This window comes from Stenella coeruleoalba, assembly GCF_951394435.1.
Source record: "Stenella coeruleoalba genome assembly, chromosome: 16".
NCBI lineage: Eukaryota > Metazoa > Chordata > Mammalia > Artiodactyla > Delphinidae > Stenella > Stenella coeruleoalba.
In genome coordinates this window covers 27,762,720-27,783,448 of record NC_137162.1, presented here as the reverse complement: position 1 = coordinate 27,783,448, position 20,729 = coordinate 27,762,720, and the positions used below count along the sequence as shown (strand labels likewise).

Genomic DNA, 20,729 nt, shown 5'->3' with positions numbered 1-20,729 from the left:
TGGACACCATGCTATGGGCTTCCCTGATAGCAAGGACTCTTGTACTAAACAGATCCCTTGCAGGGACCCTAGAAGCTATGCTTTTGGAGTTTGTACAAGAGATATTAGTTCTTGTGGGCCTGGAGCTTCCAAGCCAGGGCAGCTAGCACACCAGCCTGATGTATATCTCATCTTCTTGCACCTGGGGAGCTGAAGGAGCGAACTCTAAGCTGCCTCATGGACTGTAACAAGGACTCCCACAGAAGAGAACCACCTGATGCTCCCTGATGCTGCCCTGCTGACAAGCTGTGGTTCCTGTCCCCTATCCTTCTGGGGAGACTGATGCCAAGTGAGCCTTCAGTAGTCTTATGAGTCTAAACGGCTAGGTGAGAAGACTCCTAAGTGGAAGTTGCATGGATATAGTAAACGAAGTCAGCTTACCCACTCAGTGTTCCAGATACTAAGGGCCAAGGCTTCCTGAAGCCCTACCCTAATGGGTTAGCTGGCCTGGGCCCTTCATTTATCCCACACTGAACCATGAATTCTTACTATGATCTTTCTCATAGTCTCTCAGGGCCCCCTTCTTCTATCTTCTTCTCCTGGAAATGTTCATCCATACTCAGCTTCAGGACCATCATCATGAACAGCTCTTGCGTAGCTTTTAAATCAGACTCCCCTCTGTCCTATGGGCACCAATGCCTCCTTTGTTCAGCAGAGTAAAGGCTGAACTCCTAATTATTCCCTCTACTCTTTCCTACCCCACCATTCCTGGAGCTACTACCTGTATCCTGCTTATAACAATAGCATTATTTCTTACTATTTTCTTCCCACATCTCTTTCTAGCTTCATTCTACAGTTGATGATCTTCCTCAGATCCTTTTCTCCTCAGATTCCTGGTATCGACCTTCATAAAGTTCTAGTAGGGCTTCCCTGGTGGCGCAGTGGTTGAGAGTCCGCCTGCCGATGCAGGGGACGCAGGTTCATGCCCCGGTCCGGGAAGATCCCACATGCCGCGGAGTGGCTGGGCCCGTGAGCCATGGCCACTGAGCCTGTGCGTCCGGAACCTGTGCTCCGCAACGGGAGAGGCCACAACAGTGAGAGACCCGCGTACTGCAAAAACAAAACAAAGCAAAGCAAAACGTTCTAGTATATCTGAAGCACAGACTCCAAGTTCTTCTCAGACCCCCCAGGACAGGCCCTGTCCTTCTTTTTGCATTCTACTCTATAATCCCAAAGATATGACTAATCCTCTCACTGCCTGTCCAGTTATTTCTTTCTTTCTTCAGCTCTCTCCTCTCACATGCTCATTTCCTTTGACACATAAAGCACTCATCATGGTGTCATAAGCAACCTGAAATTAAACTGACGCTGCAACTGAAACCATGCCTCCAGAGTAGAGTGGGACTTGAGCCCTGAGTCCCACCACAATGACTTGCCTTGGGTTACCTGAAACAACTCAAAGCCTTCCAGCTGATCCTCTTCCCTTCCTTTCCCTTTCTTTCTTCTCCATTCCCATCACCTTAACTGCCCTGTGGCATGGCACTGTGAAAGCCTTCATCCTGGCTCTGGTAAAGTAGCCAGGACATCAGCAACAGTAGGAAAAAGGCAAATGCTGCTTGTACTCCTCAGTTCCCCTATAGCCATGAATGGTCTCTGAGCCTCGGGTAAAGGGTGAAGACTTTGTGCCCGGGGTGGGTGCCATGTAGGAAAAATCCCAGCGAGGTTAGGGCCTCTGTAATCTGGGCCACGTGGTGGTTGTTGACAGAGGCTGGGGTGCCCGGCTTTGGAGAAACACTTCTGAGCAGCCAGCCTTCAGGCTTCCTACTTTCAGGAACTGCCAGAGCATCTTTTCGCTTTGCAGTGATGCTTGCTGGATCTTGTTCTGACAGTAATTCAGGAGATTTCCTGATCCCAGGCCCTTCTGCAGCTCAGCTGACCGCATGAGGAATTCAGGTTCTGTGGTGACCTGACTGATGAAGACTAGGCGGAGGCAAGGCTGTGGCACCTGATGGGCAGGGTTGCTGGGGAGGTCAAAGGTAACCAGCTTCCCCCCAAACTGTTGAGGAAAAACAAGAAGGGTTAAGGCAAAAATTAACACCAAGTCAGGATCATAGGGAAGGCTATCTATTGGTTGACCCTAGGATAGGAAAGCAATAATAAGAGAACTCCTGGGGGTAGAATAGGATCAGGAATTCAGTAGTGAATGTACCCCACCCCAAAACCACTCCTGCACTTTCAGCGCCATCAACTTAAAACTTCAGTACATGGTACTCATCTTTTCCTCACCTGTCCTGGTACCACCTTTCTCCCAGTCACCTGGACTAAACTCCTTGGAATTATCACAGTCTTTTTACCCACAATAGCTGAGCAACAACAAAGTCTTCCTTCCCTCTTCTTGTTCAATGTCTCCCACGCCCAGTGCTAGCACTGGTCTTTTCCTCCTCCATTCCAAGCCTTAGACTACAACCCTATCCCTGCTGCCATTCAGGAGCCTGTACTGGTTTCACAAGGCCCCAGAGGAGAGCTTAAGCTCCTCTGCCTAGAGTGCACAAAATCTTTCAAAATCAGGGCCAGACCTGCGTCTCCGGCACCTCTCTCTCTGTTCATTCATGTGATCACTCCGCATCTCCAAAGTGCCCAGTTCATTCCTGCTTCTGTGCCTTCAACCACCACAACAACCCCACCTGAGAATCCTTCTCACCAAATGAGGTACTTTATATAAAGCACCTGGAACAAAAGCAGAGCCCAGGAAAGTTCCTTTACTCCAGCAGTTCTTCACCTTGGCTGCACATTAAAACCACCTGGGGAGCTATCCAAAGTCACCAGGCTGTACCCCAGACAAAAAAATCAGAAGCTCTGGGGGTGGTACTGGGCATCAGTATTTTTTTTAAGTTCTTCAGGTTATTCCAACTGCAACCATGCTTGACAACTACTGCTCCAGTCCCCAACAATTCACTACTACCCCCTCCTTAATGAATGTTCCCAGCCAGAATTCTTCTCCACTCTTACAGCACAAAATCTACATTACAGATTGTGCTAAACAGAACCATCTTAACTTTTGATTTGTATAATACTCGACAGTTTTACAAAGTGCTTACATATATTCTTATTTGAGTTTCATGTCAATTCACAAATAGAAGCTCAGCAGGTCCTACTATCCCTGTTTTACAGATAAGAACACTGAAGTCCTGAGTTAAGTGACTTGCCCAAGGTTACCCAGCTGGTAAGAGACAGAGCTATGATAAGAATTCAGGCCCCTTGACCTCAGAGTTCTTCACCTCTGATGGGGTTAAAGACGGGCACCATGGAGGAGGGTGGTATTTAAGCAAGCGACCTTGAAAGGCTGCAGTAGGATTCAATGTTCAGGAGAGAAGCTGAAGGGTAAGGTACAGGTGGAGGCAGCAGAGTTGAGTTATTCATAGAACAGAAGTAGACATATATAACTGGAGTAGAGCGAACACATGAGAATAAGGTGGGAATAAAAACTGGAGCAGGACTTGGCCATTTTGGGGGAAGTGGAAGTTGGACAACATCGCCTGTTTTAGTGCCTTTTATTTTTTATTTTTTTTAGTTCAGCAGAGAATTCTCCAGGGCAGGTAACTTTGCACTGGATCGAGATGAGCTGGTGCAGCCCCAAACGCTCACATAAGACATGGTGCTCTGCCTCGGCCTCAACAGGTGGGTGTGTTTCAACTGGACAGACGAGGGGCTGAAGTGCGTGTTTTGCCAGATCTACTGGCACCTACATCCTAGGGGCATCCTGGTCCTGGAGCCCCAGCCTTGGTCATCCTACAGCATGAGAAAGACTCTCATGGAAACAATCTACAAGAACTATCATCAAATTCAGCTGAAGCCAGAGCAGTTCACTTCCTACCTGACATCCCCAGAGGTGGGGTCCTCCAGCTAGGAGCTTGTGGCCACACCCCACAACACCTTCAAAGACTTCCAGTGTCCTGTCCTGTAACTGTTCCACAAGGCCCATCCCCCCAGCCACTAAGTGGCCTCCTGAACAGACAGTGTGAAGAAGCTGCCCGCTGCTACAAAGGACCTGGGGGAAGAGGAAAGTATCCCAAGGTCTTTTCTTTCTGGCTCCAAAGATAGTTTCCTCTCTTGGATCTGCAGAGAAAGCCTTTCCTGTGTTGCTGCCCCAGCCTCTTCCATACACCTCTGGCGCCTAAGCAGCAAGCCCGGCTGTGCTGGAGTCACCATCATCTTCCTCTCCCCCACTCCACTGGGCTGGATGGCATGGACGGTTTGCTGACCTCTGTTCTCCTGGGGCATGGGAGGTGGTGGGTATCAAGTTCTCTAGCCTCTTGCTCCTGTTGTCCCAAGGAGAGATTCCCATTTCTCCTCGGCCCTTGTCCTAGCTGTGTCTCAGTGGACCACAGATAGACAGACTGAGGGTTAAGAGGGGAATGTTGATGGGGAGGTCTGCAGGTACTGTGAAAATCCTTCCCTCTGCTGTCCCCCACTGGGAGAGGTGGGGTTTGGGTTTGGAATGTGAGAACGGCACAATAAACTTGATGTTTAGGGCAGTGCTCCCACCCCCCCACCAAAAAAAACTGGAGGTAAATGGGGCTGTGTACATTTGGCCTTGAGTCTATAAGGCAATGGCGGGGGGGTCAAAGGTTTTGAGCAGAGGAGGGAGAGGATGAAATCTACATTTTTTTTTCTTTCCTGCTTTGTATTCATCCTGTTCTTTTTGTATTCTAACTACGCCTGGACTCACTACCAGTCCAGGTATGTAGATGTGGAGAAAAATCAGATGGAATCTCAGGCAGTTCTCCATAAATGAGAGTTCTAAAGCAATCAATTCCTTTTAGACAGGACTGGCACAGCAAGCAGGGTGAAGGGATAGAGAGGGAAGCTACAGCAACTCTCTGCTTGAGCAGTAAAGTGGGACCTGATCTCAGACACAGGCAGTGAGAATAAACCTCTTACAGAACACAGCTCCATGCTGGGCACACAGTAGGCTTCACACACACACACTACACTTACAGCAAATGAGACACCTGCTGGCCTTCTCATCCATTTGGGGTTTTTTTTCAGGGGAGATATCAATGATGCTTGGGCCACTTGCTCTGGCATCTGCAATGGTGGGAGATGCTAGACTTTGCTAAAGGAAGAAGAGATCTGAGGGCAAAAGGACACCTGCATCACCAGTGTGGAGTGGTGGCTCAGCCAGGAACTCTACCTACAAACTCCATTTTGGGAGGGATCCTTGAGACACCCAATTTGGCCCACAAAGGCAGGACTCTCATATTCCAGGGGACTGGTAGTAAGGATGGGACTCCCAAGCAATAAGGCTCTTGGAAAGCCTACTGCATCCAATGTCTACAGTGGAGTGTGGCACAAAACGGATCTATAGGAGGCAGGGAGGAAAGACAGTTCATACTTCCAAAATAGTGAAGGGTCCTAGCATGGAGGTCCAATTTCCCCGAAATACCGCTGGGAACATCCAAGAGCAAGAATCAAGGTAAAGGCCTCCTTTATATTGGGCAGGAACTGACGTCCTTCCGGGAAGATGGGCACTGGAGCAAAGGTTCAGCCTTCCCAAACCCAGGGCTCTGGTCTCCCAAGTCTCCAATAGTCCCCACTTCTTCCCAGGCTTATGTCCTTCCCTCTCCCGCCAAACAGAGACAGTTCCTTCCCTCCAGCATTCTCCACCAAGCCCTTCAAACCTTGTCAGCCTGTCTCATCTGCTGGACTTCCCAGCTCCTACCCATCACAGAGTATAAACTGATCCAGCCGTCGAAGGAGGCAGTAGAGAACACTGGAGGGTCCCAAGGGCACCACTGCGCATCAAAGCACCAGCTGCTCAGTGTGGGTAGCTTATACACCACCTAATATGAGGGAACACAAGCATTAAGGAAACCTTGACTTAGGTAAGGAAACCCTGAACACACAGGTGCAGCCGGGACTCCCCTACCATCCCAGCATGCCCACAGAAGGGCCAGCCTACCTCGCTGCTCTCCAGGTTCCAGCACAAGACCTGGTTGTCCTTGGCACTACTGAGCAGTAGCTCAGCGTCAGCCTGACTCCATGACACTGACAGGATCCCCCTAAAAAGGAAAGAAAAGAGGAACTAACATTTGCTGAATGCCTACTGTGAGCAGGGTGCCTTATGTATCTTGGATAAATCTCATCCCCCCCAAAATGAGCAGTCTGACTTCATTTTACAAATGAGGAAAATGAGGCTTTGGAGGAAATTAAGGAACTTTCAGCAGTCAAGCAGCCAGAACCCAAGTCAAATCCCAGAGCCTGTGCACTATGCGCTATACCACTCTGCCTCCTGCAGGTCACTGAAGGATGGCCTGCTTCTCTTCCCTGATTGTACGGTAGGAATTACGAATCAACATGAATCAGGCAACCACCCATCCCTATAGGTGCTTTTAGCCCAGGAGGGTAGTGAGGACCTAATGCTCAAAAGTCCCCAAGGGGCATGGCCCTTGAGTTAGAAAGAACAGACTATGGGGCTGTTTTCTCTGCTGTAGGCCCAAGAGCTACAGCTTCAGAGGCAGGCCTGTTCACAGAAAAGACAGGAGCCAAGGTTCCCTTATTAAGAACTCTTGAAGGAGGCAACCTAATCACCTAAAGAAATGAGTACTGTCCTCAGATCAGAGCTTGGGGACTCTCCCAGTGGGACTAAACATTGGCTCCAGTACTTCTCATGACCCTATCCCCACTCCCATCTCTGGAAGTTAGATGGAAACTCAGGCTCTTTTCCATAACCTCTGGGTCTAAAGGAACTCCTCTTGATTGGACCTGGAACTAGAACTAGGTAACTATGTGTTCACTGGGATAGCTTTGAAGCCAGGGAGAATGTCTGGTAGCCAAAGTGAGGCATGCATTGCCTTCTACCCAGGTCATTTATGCCCCCGCCCTCCAACAAGGATGTGGATGGGGTTTGAGATGCTGCCTGCTGTGACTCTCCAGCACCTTCAGGGGTGAGGAGGCAAAGCACAAGTCCCACAGATGAATTACTGGAAGACGATCATCTTCTGAACATAGCACCAACTGGGTGGCCATGTCTGGGTGCCAGGCCAGGCCTGAGCAGTGCATCTGTGAACAAAGCAGACCCCAATGGGCCATGTAACCTGACTCTTCTGGTTATGAATCTTTTTTGTCCAGCTGAAATGGGACCTCTCTGAGGGTAGGCTTTGTGTCTCTCCTATGTGACTGGGAACACCACAGCCATCGGGGAATGAGTGATGACCATAGCAAGGAGCACCAGAAGCCTCCAGATCAGCTCAGTTCAGCTTCCCTAAGCTTTCACTCTCAAATGGAAATCTGCTGAGGCTGAATTCACAGGTGTAACAGCCGAAAGCAGAACCCTCGCCTGGGGGAGAGCAGCTCCAACACTAGGCCTGAGAGAGACAGCAGAGCCCGAGCCTATATTCTGCCTGTATTCAACTCACCCTATTGCTGTGATTACTGACTTTGATGATAGGTTCATTCTTCCTGAGATCCCACACGACTGCCTTGCCGCTGGGGTGAGCAGAAGGCAGAATGTGTTGAACCTGACGGTTCCAAGAGAGTGCCTTGATGTCTTCTGGGGGCTGCTGAGGCAGGATGTGTGGGGGGCAGGTTGAGGACAACCTGTCACCCCTGGACCAAGAGACAGCTGCTCTTCCACTGCTCCCAACCACCCAGAGAAAGGCCAAGAGTAGACATGGGGCTATCCAAACCAAGCCAGTCTCGGGAAGCTGGGAGGGGAGTTTTCCAGAGAGGATGCTTTAGGAAACTGGTGTAGAAGCTGAGAGGACAGATGCACTTGGGTTTTACTCCTATCCCAAAGTGCTCCTGAGAGGATAGAGTCAAGATTTTAAAACAGCCCTCTCGTCTCTGACAAGAGAGAGAGGGAGAGGAAAAAGGTGAGGGAGGGAGGGAGGGAAATATAGACCCCCAAGACGCCCAGAGAGAATGAGGCAGAGAGAAAAGCCATTGATACTTTTAGGACACAAGGTGCTATCAATTCATACTGAACTTACCTCACGATACTGTAAGCATAAGAAACAAAAGCGAGGAAGAAAAAGATGGGCCCAGTTACAGACTGACAAGAGAGGTACACTCAGAGACAGAGACACACAAGTCCCCCAACCACATGGGGGAACCAGATACAAAGACAACGCTGATCCTCCCCCAAAAAGGACAAGGGTGTATCTGGGTGTCCTACTCTTGCCCCTGGTCAGCTAAGCTCAGGGCCCAAGCTTGCCTAAGCTATACTATGATAAACAGTACGTTCACGCCTTCTCTCAATGTCTTTTACTCCCCTCACCCTTCTTCATTTGCCTTCCAGAAACCCCTGGGTCAGTTAATGACCACAAGCCACCCCCAACCCGCCCCCACCCGACTCCAACTCTCTATTATCTGGCTGGTAGGCAGCACGTTAGTCTGTGGAGCTTTAGTGCCCTCCAGTGGTGAAGATGGAAATCTCCTGTGGGCTGGCTGCCTCCATAATTCAACGCTCCCTGGGAAAATCAGGTGCACACTCTTAAGCAGCAGCACCAGAAGGCTCCTCACCTGTGACTTGGATCCTGGGGTCATTGGCACACTCAGGTTATTCAAATCCCAAATGAAGATTTCTGAATCATTGGCCCCTGAGGCCAGGAGGTTGCCCTGTATGAAGGAACAGGCCTTTGGAGACACGCCTTCCCAGGGAGAGATGAGAGCAGAAAAGGGGGAAGGAGACCCACATGCGGGGCTTCCAAAGCCACCCCCACAACAACCTGGGAAGGGCTCAGAGTTAGAGACCACAGGTCACAAGCAAACACTTCCCTTCAGATCTGTCAGCCGTGTCTGATTAACTGAAATGTAGTACCTGGAACGGATTAAAGTCAAGGGCTCTGACAGCCCCCGTGTGCTTCTGTATCTGGGTAATCACAGGCTCCTTTCCCAAAGACAGGATGTGGGTCACATTGTATAGAGTAAGCATGCCATCATCCCTGCCGCCTGCAATAACCCCGGAGCCTTCCAGAAGCCCGTTGCCAAAGCTCCCCCAGATCAGCTTGTGCAACCTACAAGAGGAGGAACTGGCATCACCACCAACTCAGGTCCACGTCAGTAAGTAGAGAATGGGCATCTTTGCCAGCCTCTGACATTACGCAGGCATCCCCACCCTTGGTCAGGGCCTGCCTGTCTCCCTCATTTCCCAGACACAGAACAGAGGTCTCCTCTGCCTGGTCCTCCTGCCGTTTGGCTGAAAAAATGTTCCATCTATGTTACACTAGAAGCCAGGAGGCCACTGCCACGGAGCTGGGGGAGGGGTGCTTTTTATGTTTTTGTTAACATTATTGGGTTTAATATAAACCCAGTGATAAACACTTCAAATAAATTACTTCTTAATCCTCCCAACTCAAATAACAACTAACACTTATTTTGATAACTTCCTACGTACTAGTCACTAGTACGTGTTAAGTGCTTTACATGTTTTAGCTGATCAACAACCCCATGAGGTATTAACTCCATTTTCAATTGAGGAAACGAGGCACAGAGAAGTTGTGAAACTTCTGTATATACAGTTAGTAATTTTACTCCCATTTGACATCTAGGAAGTGACAGAGTCAAGGTTCAAAGTTAGGCCCATCTTATGCCAAAGCCTGAGCTCTTAACCATCATAAAATATTGTCTTCTATTTAGAGCAAGATCCAAACTCTTCTATACCTGAATAGAAGCAGGTTCCTTAGGCCAACAGTTGCTGTCCCCTCTTCCCTCTTAAACTGGAAGTGAGAAAAGATCTAAGGACTTTCCCATCCCATGCCTCTCCCATGTGTCTAGTCCACTGGAACTACCATGTGGATTCAGTGGGCCAGCCCTAGAGACACAGAGGCACAAAGAATAAATGCACCGTTTGGGGGACACTTTTCTGGCTTTCTGAGCATCTTTTACACAAGAAAGAGATGGACCCTGGGCTCCCTGCACACAAGTATGGGTCCCCTGCAAAGCCCCTAGGGAAGGCATGTGAAATCCCCAAAGGCTCACAGGTGGTCTGTCCTCCATTTCACTTGGCTATCCTACTAGACAAGGATATTTCTGCAGCCTTCCGAGAAGCCAGATTTCACATTGAATGATGTCGTAAGATCTCTAACTGAAATTAAATGTTCCCACACCCTGGGAACAATCAGCAAAGAAATTGAATGGGGTGACCAGGCAGGAACCTGTTTGGCCAGTCATTAGAGCAGAGCCAACCGGTCAAAAGTGAAGAGCTGAGCACTAGTTCAGATCAGGTCAGCATCTGAACAAAAACAGCAGAGCTGAACAAACGGTGGGTCTAAAGCTACTGTCAGAAAGGCTATATTTTCTAAGGTTGCGCTGACCTTAAAAGGACAGAAGAATGTGTTCCATGCTGGCTCCAGAGGCTGCCATGTCATCCAGGGGCTAGAGCTCAGCATGGGCAGAGGGCAAGTCAATAGGTTAGCCAGAGAAGCCTCTAATAGGTCACACAGGAAGCAGAGGTAGGTATGGCCATGGAAACTCACATGGGAATGCAGTGACCGTGGTATGGTCAGAGCACATGATATATAAAATCAGAGTAAAAGGTACCTGAGACCACATGGGAGTCACCAAAGGGTCGGAGAAGAGGGCCCAGTTACTTTAGAGTGGCTGAAATGCAGAATACGGGGTGTGACAAAATGATTTTTCTTTGTGTAAGCATGCAGAAAATACATTCCTATTGTTAACACTTCACTAGTAAGGGTGAAACTGGAGCCCGAATAGCTGTGATAGACAACACCTGGGAGAGGGGGAACACCTGGGACGAGTCAAGCAAGGAAGGAGACTTGATCAATCATCTCTGCCCTGCAAATGGACAGTCATATGTGTGTGTGCGCCCGTGTGTGTAAACAAAGAGAGAGCACACAAGCATGTGAGCAAATGTGACAAAACATTAACAACTGATGAGTCTAAATGAAGGTATATGATTGTTCATTGTACTATATTGTGCAACTTTTCTGTGTTTGAATATTTTAAAAATAAAAAGTTATAAAACAAAAAAGATGGCCTTTGGCCTGCAAATAGGAACTAAGAGATTTAAGTAAAAGGTATAGGGAGACGAGTTTGTATAGGAAGGTGGGAACTTTGAAAACATGAGAATACACATGGAATTCTCTGCTAAAGAGCTTCTCAGGATAATGATGGCAACGATGGAGACCATATGGCATCACAGAATGAGGGGTGGCACCTAAAGAAAATACAAGTTCCTGATTCCCACCCAGACCTTGTGAAGCAGAATTTCCAGAGACAGGCCCTCAGAATCTACATTTCTAATAAGAGCCCCCCAAGTGATTCTAACAAGCTGCCAGGGTTAGGAACCTCTGTACTAGATACATCAGACTGCACACCAGCATAGAACAATGGGAAGAAGCTGAATGCATAAAGATAGAACCAGCCCCAACAATCAACTCATGGCTATGCTCCTGGCAAAAAGAGAAAAACAAGGCTGGAGAGAATAAACTGAGACCTGTGAGATCAGAACGTCACACCAGCTAAGCTCATCTGAGGCCAAGCTTCAGCTACCTTACGATTAGGAATATGTGCTGTATAAATTCTTGCTCCCATGATTTCTGTACTTCTTTGGGATTTTGCTTTCATTTGCTTAGTGAAGTTCCTTATGAAAAATCCCAACCTCATGTTAGTGGATTAAAGTGAAAATGAGTTTGTCCACATCCTAGCCAAAATAACTGAGGAAATCCAAGTTTCCTTAAAAGTCAGAGAGATGAGGGCAGCGCTCCAAGCTGGAGAATAAAGACACTGGGGTGGAGCGATGGCTGTCTGAGAGGAGAACTACTTTTCTGAATGCCTAGTATGCACCAGGCTACTATATGCCAACTATGTTACTCAAATTTACAGTAGAGAAAACAGGGTCAGAGAAGTTAAATAATGTGTCTGATAGGACAGTAGATGGCAAAGCTGGGATTTGAACCAAAGTCTGTCCAACAACAAAGTCCATGCTCTCTCCTCTGTGATCTTAATGTCTCTAGAGAGAAGGCAAGTCTTAGAAACAAGAAAATTAGGAGTAGTACCAAAACGATCTTTTACTGCTTAGTGTTGTCCCTTACAAAGGCACCTAAAGAGGGGTCACAGTGCTCCCCAAGTAGCTAGAACTGAGATAAAGGTATTGGAAGATAGATCACCTACTTTCTCCATGTTACTAGAGGATGGGTCAGACATAGGTTACAGTGGCCACTCAGAGATCTAGAACCTCAGTGTAGACAGAGGTAGAGTGCAGCAAATCACCCACTGACCCCTGAACTCACTAAGCCACAGCAGCTACGTCCTCAACTCAAAAGTCAATACACAAACAATGTATTATTCTCCCAGATGGCTTTCTTCTTGAGTGAGATTCATCTAACAAACCAAACATCACTTGCTTCAGTGCACATGCTAATCCATATTGATTCTGATTGCATCCAGGGGCATTAATTCGCACACTCTCTTCACTCTATTTATAGCTTAAGGCTGTCCCTTATCTACACCCATACCAGTGTTTCAGAACATTTCTCTTTCAGTCAGGTATTTCTAAATAGATGATATTTCTCTGATACATCACGGGTTGAGGATAAGGGGATCTTCAGGATTCAAATGTGGTTGAGGCATGGGTCTGGTAAAAAGGGCAGGCAATGGAAGGGGGAAGACTTTGAAGAGTATGTTTAGTTAATAATAAAGAGATACGGAGAGGCATTTGTTTAAAAAAAAGGAAAAAAGGAAGGAGACTAAACTAGAAAAAGGGAAGGAGAGATTGAAGATAAGACTTAAATTTGGAGTTCAGTAGATTCTTACAAGTCATCTTGTACAACCTCTTCTTTACATATAAGTGAGGAAACCTAAGATCACTGATGGAATTCAATTTGCCCAAAGTCACATAGTTTTAGCCAAGGTAGCAACCAAACACAACTGTGCTTTCCATTAAACCAAGCAGAAGATGATACAGAAAAGAGGAAAGCATAAAGCAAAGGATGGGTTGCCCTTCGTCTACCCTGATCATCTTGGTCAACTGTCTGTGATGCTGACTTTTGAGTAAGTGACCTAACCCAGGCTGGAACAGAAAGAAGTGGGTGTCTTAAACCCTGGAGGGTCTAAGATGATTTCTTCAGAAAGGTCCCAACCGAACTGTGTCAAAAGTAATCCCTTAGGTCTTTGAGAATAAGACTCAATCTTTAGACACAATTATAGAGGTGGAAAAAGGAAGCTAACTGTACTATTTGTTTTGGTTATAGTCCCCAAATTCCTGCAGGGTAGAGCAGGGTGTGAGGTGATGCTTCATGATTCCTGAATACAGTACCAACATTTCAAAAAGTGTCCCTTCAACCTAGTTGGCTGCCAAACAAACAGATTGTTACCCTTGAAAAGCTCTTAAGGCACTAAGACTAACTGAAGACTAACTATAACTAACTGAACTGGTGGACATGAATGCTCCGTTTGGTAATCCAGAAGGTTCTAGTATCACTCATTTATTCCACAGATATTTTTTAACCACCTAATGACAGGCACTGTTCTAGAAGCTAAAGATACAGCAGTGAATAAAACAGACAAAAATCTCTGCCTACATGGATCTCAGGATTCAGTTTCAAGGTTTCTTAAGCAATTACATTGCCTCTTTCTTAGGAACTCCTAGCCCTAAGGAGCCACTACTATGCTGAAGCTGCTGCTTGGCTGGTCAAAGAAAAGAGTCCTTGCGCTCACTGCCCCTTTTCTTATCTTCAGGAGTATAAACATTATTAAATTAGCACACCCCTTTCAGCAGCCCTTTCTGAAATGCTTGCTTAGAGGCTAAGAATATCTCATCATTACTGGTAAACCCGCCAAGGCCTGCTCTTCAAAAGGTAAAAGTACTGGAAATACAAAGAAATGTTAAAAACTGCAAAATAAGGGATACTGTAACAAAGTGATATAGGAGCTCAAGAAAAGGAGAACAAAAACTAACTTTCATTATTAGGTTAAACCATGAAAAGAAAGAAGAGGGTACTTCTGTCTAAATATCTTAATCTAAACACTCAGATGGACCAAAAAATGCACAAGAAGATGGAGAGTTGCATTCTAGACCAGCAATCTCTAAAGTGGATGGGCAAGATAATCCTCTGGGCTGTAAGAAAAAGATTTATATTTTTAATATTAAAAAGTAGTACAGGGCTTCCCTGGTGGCGCAGTGGTTGAGAGTCTGCCTGCCGATGCAGGGGACGTGGGTTCGTGCCCCGGTCCGGGAAGATCCCACATGCCGCGGAGCGGCTGGGCCCGTGAGCCATGGCCGCTGAGCCTGCGCGTCCGGAGCCTGTGCTCCGCAACGGGAGAGGCCACAACAGTGAGAGGCCCGCGTACCGCAAAAAAAAAAAAAAAAAAAAGTAGTACAGTAATACATGTATATTATTTATACTAAATATATACTTGAGTACAGTGAATATTCACATTTTTCCTGATTGTACAAAAATTTAGAGATCATTGATTCAGACTGTAAGCCTCATCTTTACACAACCTGTAAAAGAACAGTTGAATAATAGAAAGAAGGTAGGTTTTGGAGTAAGACAGGCCTAGACTTAAATCCTAGCTTCTCAGAGTTCTGGTTCTCTCCTATGTAAAATGGGAATAACGGTATTTTTTGGTTAGGCTCATTTTGAGGAATGAATAAGATATTATACAGAGCCCCTAGCATAGTGCCTGGAATGTATACATGTGCTTGGTGAATGCTAGTACCCAACCCTGTAAGCCTGCCAGAGCCATGAAATCCATGAGTGCCCAATCGGTGCCTGACAGCAATGAGGAGAGGATCATTCTTTCGCCTCCCACTGGCAGACAAGGAAATATTGTGTAAGGCTGTTATGTTCACAAGAGCCAAGGGAGGAAGGAGCCAATTCCTCTGCGTTCAGAGACAGATCAGGTACTTGTGGGTCCAGGCTTCTGTGAGGCGTCTCTATCACATGATTCTGCATGACGCTGCTGCTGCTGACCGCAAAGGTTGGAGTGGGTGTTTTCAAAATCCTCTTGCAAAATAAACCCAGAGTTAACTTCTCTCCTACTAAAAGACCATTCTCCCCTCACTTGTCTCCTCATGAGCCCTGAGAAGCACACACTACTCCCGGGATTCCCCATCAGGGTCTACATCAGGATCTGCCCTGCATACCCATCAAAAGTTCAGACATAGTACCTGCTGGAGGGAGAAAGGACTCCCTTGCATTTCAAGTCCAGAGAGGGGTCCCTGAAATCAACCTCAAAGATTTCCAATGTGCCATCTGTACCAAAGGAGGCATCTAGCTGCTGGGCAGATGTTCCTAGGCACAAGAAAAGTCAGGAAGAGGCAGCATATGAGCAACAATATATGCACGGATTTGGGGTATAAATGGTTAAGCAGTAGAGAAGAGGAGGAACAGGAGCAGACTGGATATACCCTTTTTCAAATGGTAGCTCCAAAGAAAACAAGAAAGCATGAGGTGCTTAGCCTTAAGCCAGAGTCCAAGGTTGCCCCCAGGTACCAGAAGCTCCTAATATCCCTTTGCATATGCTGCTAGCCAACTCCATATTTCCATGACTCTAAAACTTTCTCTGAACCACAATAAAGAGCCCTGGATACTATGTTTCCCTTCAACCTATGTACTCAGTGGATCCTTATCCACAGTAGTGGCTAGCTGGGCTCCACACTGGGACAGCTGGCCGCTCAAGTTCCTTCAGCTTCATGGTCTGTCCTGTAGGTGGCAGAAAAGTGACCCTTTTCCTCAGTCTACTGAAAATAGAAACCAGCAAGCTTAAGGGCCAGATCAAGGGGAACACCTGTGGACATGAGAGCTTGTTTCTCTGTCACCACCAAAGAATGGGGCATTTTGGGGCAACACAGGGTAACAAATACATGACCGTCTGCAGATCTGTAATGACAGTTCATTTTCCCAGTTACTGAAATCTAATGCTTTAAACCCTAAAAGGTATTCAAATACACTAGTTGCCACAGGTCCGAGGGTGATGATAACCATCAAACCAAATAATCTCTCAGTGACCCTATCCAATCCCTTGGTTTTAAACATCATCCATATGTCGATGACTCCCAAATTTATATCGGCAATACAAATCTCCTCTGAGCTACAAGTTCTTATATACAACTGCTAATCAAATATTTCTACTTGGATATAGTAAAGATACCTAAAAGTTAGTCTGTTTAAATTGGAATTCTCTATTCCACCATCTCGTCCACCCATCTGTTCTTCCTTCAGTTTTCTTCATTTCAGCAAATGGTACCACCACACAGACAAATGCTTAACCCCCAAACCTGAAAATCACCGTAGATCCCTCCTTCGCCCTTATTCCCTTCTAATCCATCATTAAGTCTTCCAAATTTTGCCTCTAAAATATACCTTAATCTGTCTATTTTTCTCCATCTTCACCACTGCTCTATTTGAAGATACTATCATCTATCACCTAGATTACTGGTCTTCTCCCTGCTACTCATCCCTGTCACCCAATTCATTCTCTGCATAGCAGGAGTAAACTTTTTAATCAAAAATTGGATTTTGGCATTCCACACTTAAAATTTTTCAGTGGCTTCTATCACACTCAGAATAAAATGCGAACCCCTTTGATCCCTGCTCAAAGGCTCTAGCCTACCACTTCAACTTCATCTCTTCCTACTCTCCCCCTTACTTATTGTGCTACAGCTGCATTAGCCTTTTTTCATTTCCTGGCGTTTCCCCACTTTAGAGCTTTGTAAATTCTGTTTGCTATACTTTGATGGCTTTTGTTTCGTTCTCTGCATGACTGGTTCCTTATCACATCTTTCAGGGCTCAGGTTCTTACCTCAATGAGGTCATCCACCCAATCAAAAACAGACTCCTTTTTTTCTTCTTAGCAATCTATAATTATATATTTATTTACATCTACATTGTCCACTAATAAGTAAACTCCATGAGAGCTAGCACTGTGTCTGCTTTGTTCTCCATGTTATAACTAGCGTCAGAACAATGTCTGGCACATAGTAAGTGCTCGATAATACTTTATGAATGAATGCAGACATCTATTTTAACTCAGTAGTTTCCAAACCAATTCTAACACATACTCAAGGTGCCATCCCAACAGGCTAAAGCGGCAGGGAAGTTAAAAAAAAAAAAAAGTTAACACTGAACTTGATGGAGTAAACTTGGGACCCACTGTGACCTGCTTGAGCAAGCCACAGCCAGGTTAGTCTTGACCTACCAAAACAAAAGTTTTATTACTTAATAATATCAAATGACTCTCCAGCTTGAAGAAAGTTTAAGGCTGCCAACTCAGCCGAGATTTCCCGGGGACCTCTAAACACTTGAGGAATATTCGGACAAGATTGTACATCATACTACACGGTCACCAGTGCCACCTGCTGGTCAATACCATTTTCACGTTTCTGGAGAAAGGTCTCTTAAGCGGGAGCTGCAATTAGCCGTGTGCACTTGACATGCATATCTCATTTAATTCTCACAATGGTTCTGGGCGGTCAGTACTGATACTATCCGCATTTTACAGAGAAGAAAACTGGCTAGACCAAGCTGTGCACCCCAACAGCCTCCAGAGCCCAGTGCTTTTAACCATTATACCAGTCTAAACTAAACTCCATGAAGTGTTTAAACCCCAGCCTACAAATTGGGAAGATGGGCTTTTAATCCACTTTGTTCAAAGACATCTGTTCACAAAAAAGGTCCCCGCTGCGGTCAGAATGCCGGGGGCCGGGGGCGTTAAAAGTGGGAGAGCTATGACCACTCAACCAAGAGCTGGACACGCTCGTGCAGTGAAAGAGGACGCCAGCTACCCTTGGCTGTCCAGTCCCTCCGAAGGATGGTCGGCCTCCCCCGCGGCGCGCCGGCGTCAGCACTGACAGGCCTTCCCGCCCAGGCCAGACGCAGAGACCCGTTGCCGACACTGGGCCCAGGCCAGGTCAGGGCCCAGGGCTGATGGGGGAGGCGCCAGGGCAGCGCTGGAGAGAGGCCGTCTTCGGGCTGAGGCACCCAGGCGCGGCAGGGAGAACGAGCCGAGTGCGGCCGAGAGCAGGGCAGGCGTCGTAGGGTCCCCTGAGAGGCACACCGGCAGGAGCCCCGGGAGCGGGGCGGGCCGGAGTGCCAGCGGAGGGCGAGCGCGCTCCGGCACCCTCCCGAGAGAGGGGCGGCGCTCGGGGTCCCCGGCACGGCCTCCCCTCTCAGCGGCCCCGTACAGGCGGGGAAAACCAACCTGCGCGGAGAGCCCAGGCCAGGGGTCTGGCGCGGCGTAGCAGCAGCCGGAGCCGGAGCCGGAGCCGGTCTTCTCTCAGGGCTTCGGAGCTCAGCGGGGAGCTGTGGAAGGCGGCTGCGGAGGACCAAAAGTAGTCCTGGCCCGCAGGCCCCACCTCCCACACGCGCCGCCAGGCGCGGGGCCCAGCACCCCGCTGACCCACGGAGAACGTTCCCTAATAGGATTATAGCTTTTAATCGGGCCTCCCTCACCTGTCCTGTGATTGCGCAGTGGGTCAGATCCCGCGACCAGTAAGTTCTGGTCTATTCAATTTGAGTCAGGCTCCGCGGGCAGCCTCTGAAAAGGGAAAATAACTCATTATTTACTTATTGAAGCGGAGAAGACCCGGACCTAGCTCCAGGGGCTCTCAGCGGAATCCACTTAGTTGAAAAGGTAAAAAGCCATCTAGGCCATAAAGAGCGGTGAGTGACTTTCTGCAGCCCAGCAACTGGTGCCCCCAACCGGTGGTTGAACTAATTAAAAGCTATAGATGGGCGGGGGGCAAGGTACCAGGGGCTTCCTGGAAGGTTTCAGGGACGAGACAGGTGTCATACGTTGGGGTTTCAAGAAGATAGGTGGACTCCCAGCGAGGAGGAAGGGGCCCAACCGGCTAATAGCGCCCTGGTGTTTCCCATACCATGAATGAAAGGGACTACAGCTGGGGGAGTGGGCTGGATTCAGATTGTGGAATACCAATTCAACTCTGCAGGTAATTGGGAGTTACTGAAAATTATGGGCAGGTATGCAATAAGATTACATCAGACTAGCAATATGGATCACCATGCAGAGAGAACAGAGCTGGAGGCAGGGAATCAAATTAGACTAAGAGAACAATCCAGGTACCAGGTGATGAAAGCCTGGATTAACATAGTGGCAATGATTGTAAAAGAAAGCTGGACGGGCTCTTGTGACTGATAAAAAGTTGGAGGGGGGGTGATCATATATATTTTTTATATTGATTGAGGGAATTATGGCATTTCCAAATAAAATGTTCTGTAGGCAGCTGAAGATCTTAGACCTAAGTTATTTGATTTAAATTTTTAATTTAATGCATGAATTCTACCACCATATTCCAGCCTGATATACCCCCAAAGATGGTGAGCTGGTTATCTTATGACTTATGACGTGGCCCCAAGTCATTGTGACACAGCTCTAGATTTCCTTTTCACGTGGACATGGGAGTTTTGAACTCAGGACAGAAAAGAATTTAGGGCATTGGTGGTGCCTGCCCACTCTACGTACTAAGTATTTCTTGAACTTCTTAGCACAACAGTGGATGAGAAACAGGGTTGAAAACTGAACTTCAGGCAACACCTCGAAGTAGGGAATGAGGCTGAGGTGTCACTGGAGTGCTCTGAAGGAAATCTGAACCAAAGGCATAAGGTCACAGTTTCAAGTAGGACATGATTAAAACAAACAAAAAAAAAAGTAAAGTAAAAAAGTGCACCCTTCTCTCAACTCAGACACTTTGAAATTCTTTTCACCTCGTTTTACAAATGCGTCTTCTCTTCTAGGTAACTTTTTGAAGGCAATTATTTTCTTGTTCAACTTTATATCCCCAGGACCTATCAGTGTCTGATATATATTAGGCAGACAGACGTTTGTTAAATGATTATCAAATGCTCTAAAGGACAGAGAATGAAAACATAAAAAGCAGTGGAGGGGCTTCCCTGGTGGCGCAGTGGTTGGGAATCCGCCTGCCGATGCAGGGGACGCGGGTTCGTGCCCCGGTCCAGGGGGATCCCACGTGCCGCGGAGCGGCTGGGCCCGTGAGCCATGGCCGCTGGGCCTGCATGTCTGGAGCCTGTGCTCCGCGACGGGAGAGGCCGCAGCAGTGAGAGGAACGCGTACCGCAAAAAAAAAAAAAAAAAAAAAAAATCAGTGGAGACCTTCAAAGAGAGGCATTTCAGTAGAAGTACCCACTCCCTGATATCATAAAGGTCTTTCACTGCCTGAATACCACTAAAGGACCTCTTATCTAGCATGAATGGACTTGCTTCTACAGATCACGTTGAATGTATGCTTTATGAGACAGGTTTTCAGGCAATATCATTGTAATTTAAGAAAATGTCCCTAAAGGGAAGAAAAGAACATAAATTGGTTCTCTTTTAAACAGATGCATTGAAATAGACCCTCAGGGCCTCCCTGGTGGCCCAGTGGTTAAGAATCAGCCTGCCAATGCAAGGGACACGGGTTTCAGCCCTGGTCCAGGAAGATCTCACATGCTGCAGAGCAACTAAGCCTGTGTGCCATAACTACTGAGCCTGCGCTCTAGAGCCCGCAAGCCACAACTACTGAGCCCACGTGCCACAACTACCGAAGCCTGCGTGCCTAGAGCCCATGCTCAGCAACAGAAGCCACCACAATGAGAAGCCCACGCACCGCAACAAAGAGTAGCCCCCACTCACCAGAACTGGAGAAAGCCCGCACAGCAACAAAGACCCAACACAGCCAAAAACAAATTAATTAATTTAAAAAAAAACACTTCATTTAAAAAAAAAAAGAAACAGACCCTCAGAAACATGGTTTTTCTCTTTCTAAGG

At 47.2% G+C, this 20,729-nt stretch overlaps 1 protein-coding gene across 1 annotated transcript in view; it reads right to left on the bottom strand.

Moving 5' to 3' along the window:
• Positions 1–16,110, bottom strand: part of SEC31B (SEC31 homolog B, COPII coat complex component) — a 31,338-nt gene extending 15,228 nt beyond the window's left edge. Inside the window, 11 exon segments of the mRNA XM_079900565.1 lie at positions 1,805–2,035; positions 4,978–5,085; positions 5,089–5,112; positions 5,661–5,822; positions 5,942–6,041; positions 6,899–7,041; positions 7,398–7,541; positions 8,503–8,598; positions 8,801–8,996; positions 15,116–15,255; positions 15,583–16,110. Of these exon segments, the coding sequence (XP_079756691.1) occupies positions 1,805–2,035; positions 4,978–5,085; positions 5,089–5,112; positions 5,661–5,822; positions 5,942–6,041; positions 6,899–7,041; positions 7,398–7,541; positions 8,503–8,598; positions 8,801–8,996; positions 15,116–15,255; positions 15,583–15,642 (1,404 nt within the window). The 5' untranslated portion in view covers positions 15,643–16,110.
• Between the last annotated feature and the right edge of the window lie 4,619 nt (positions 16,111–20,729).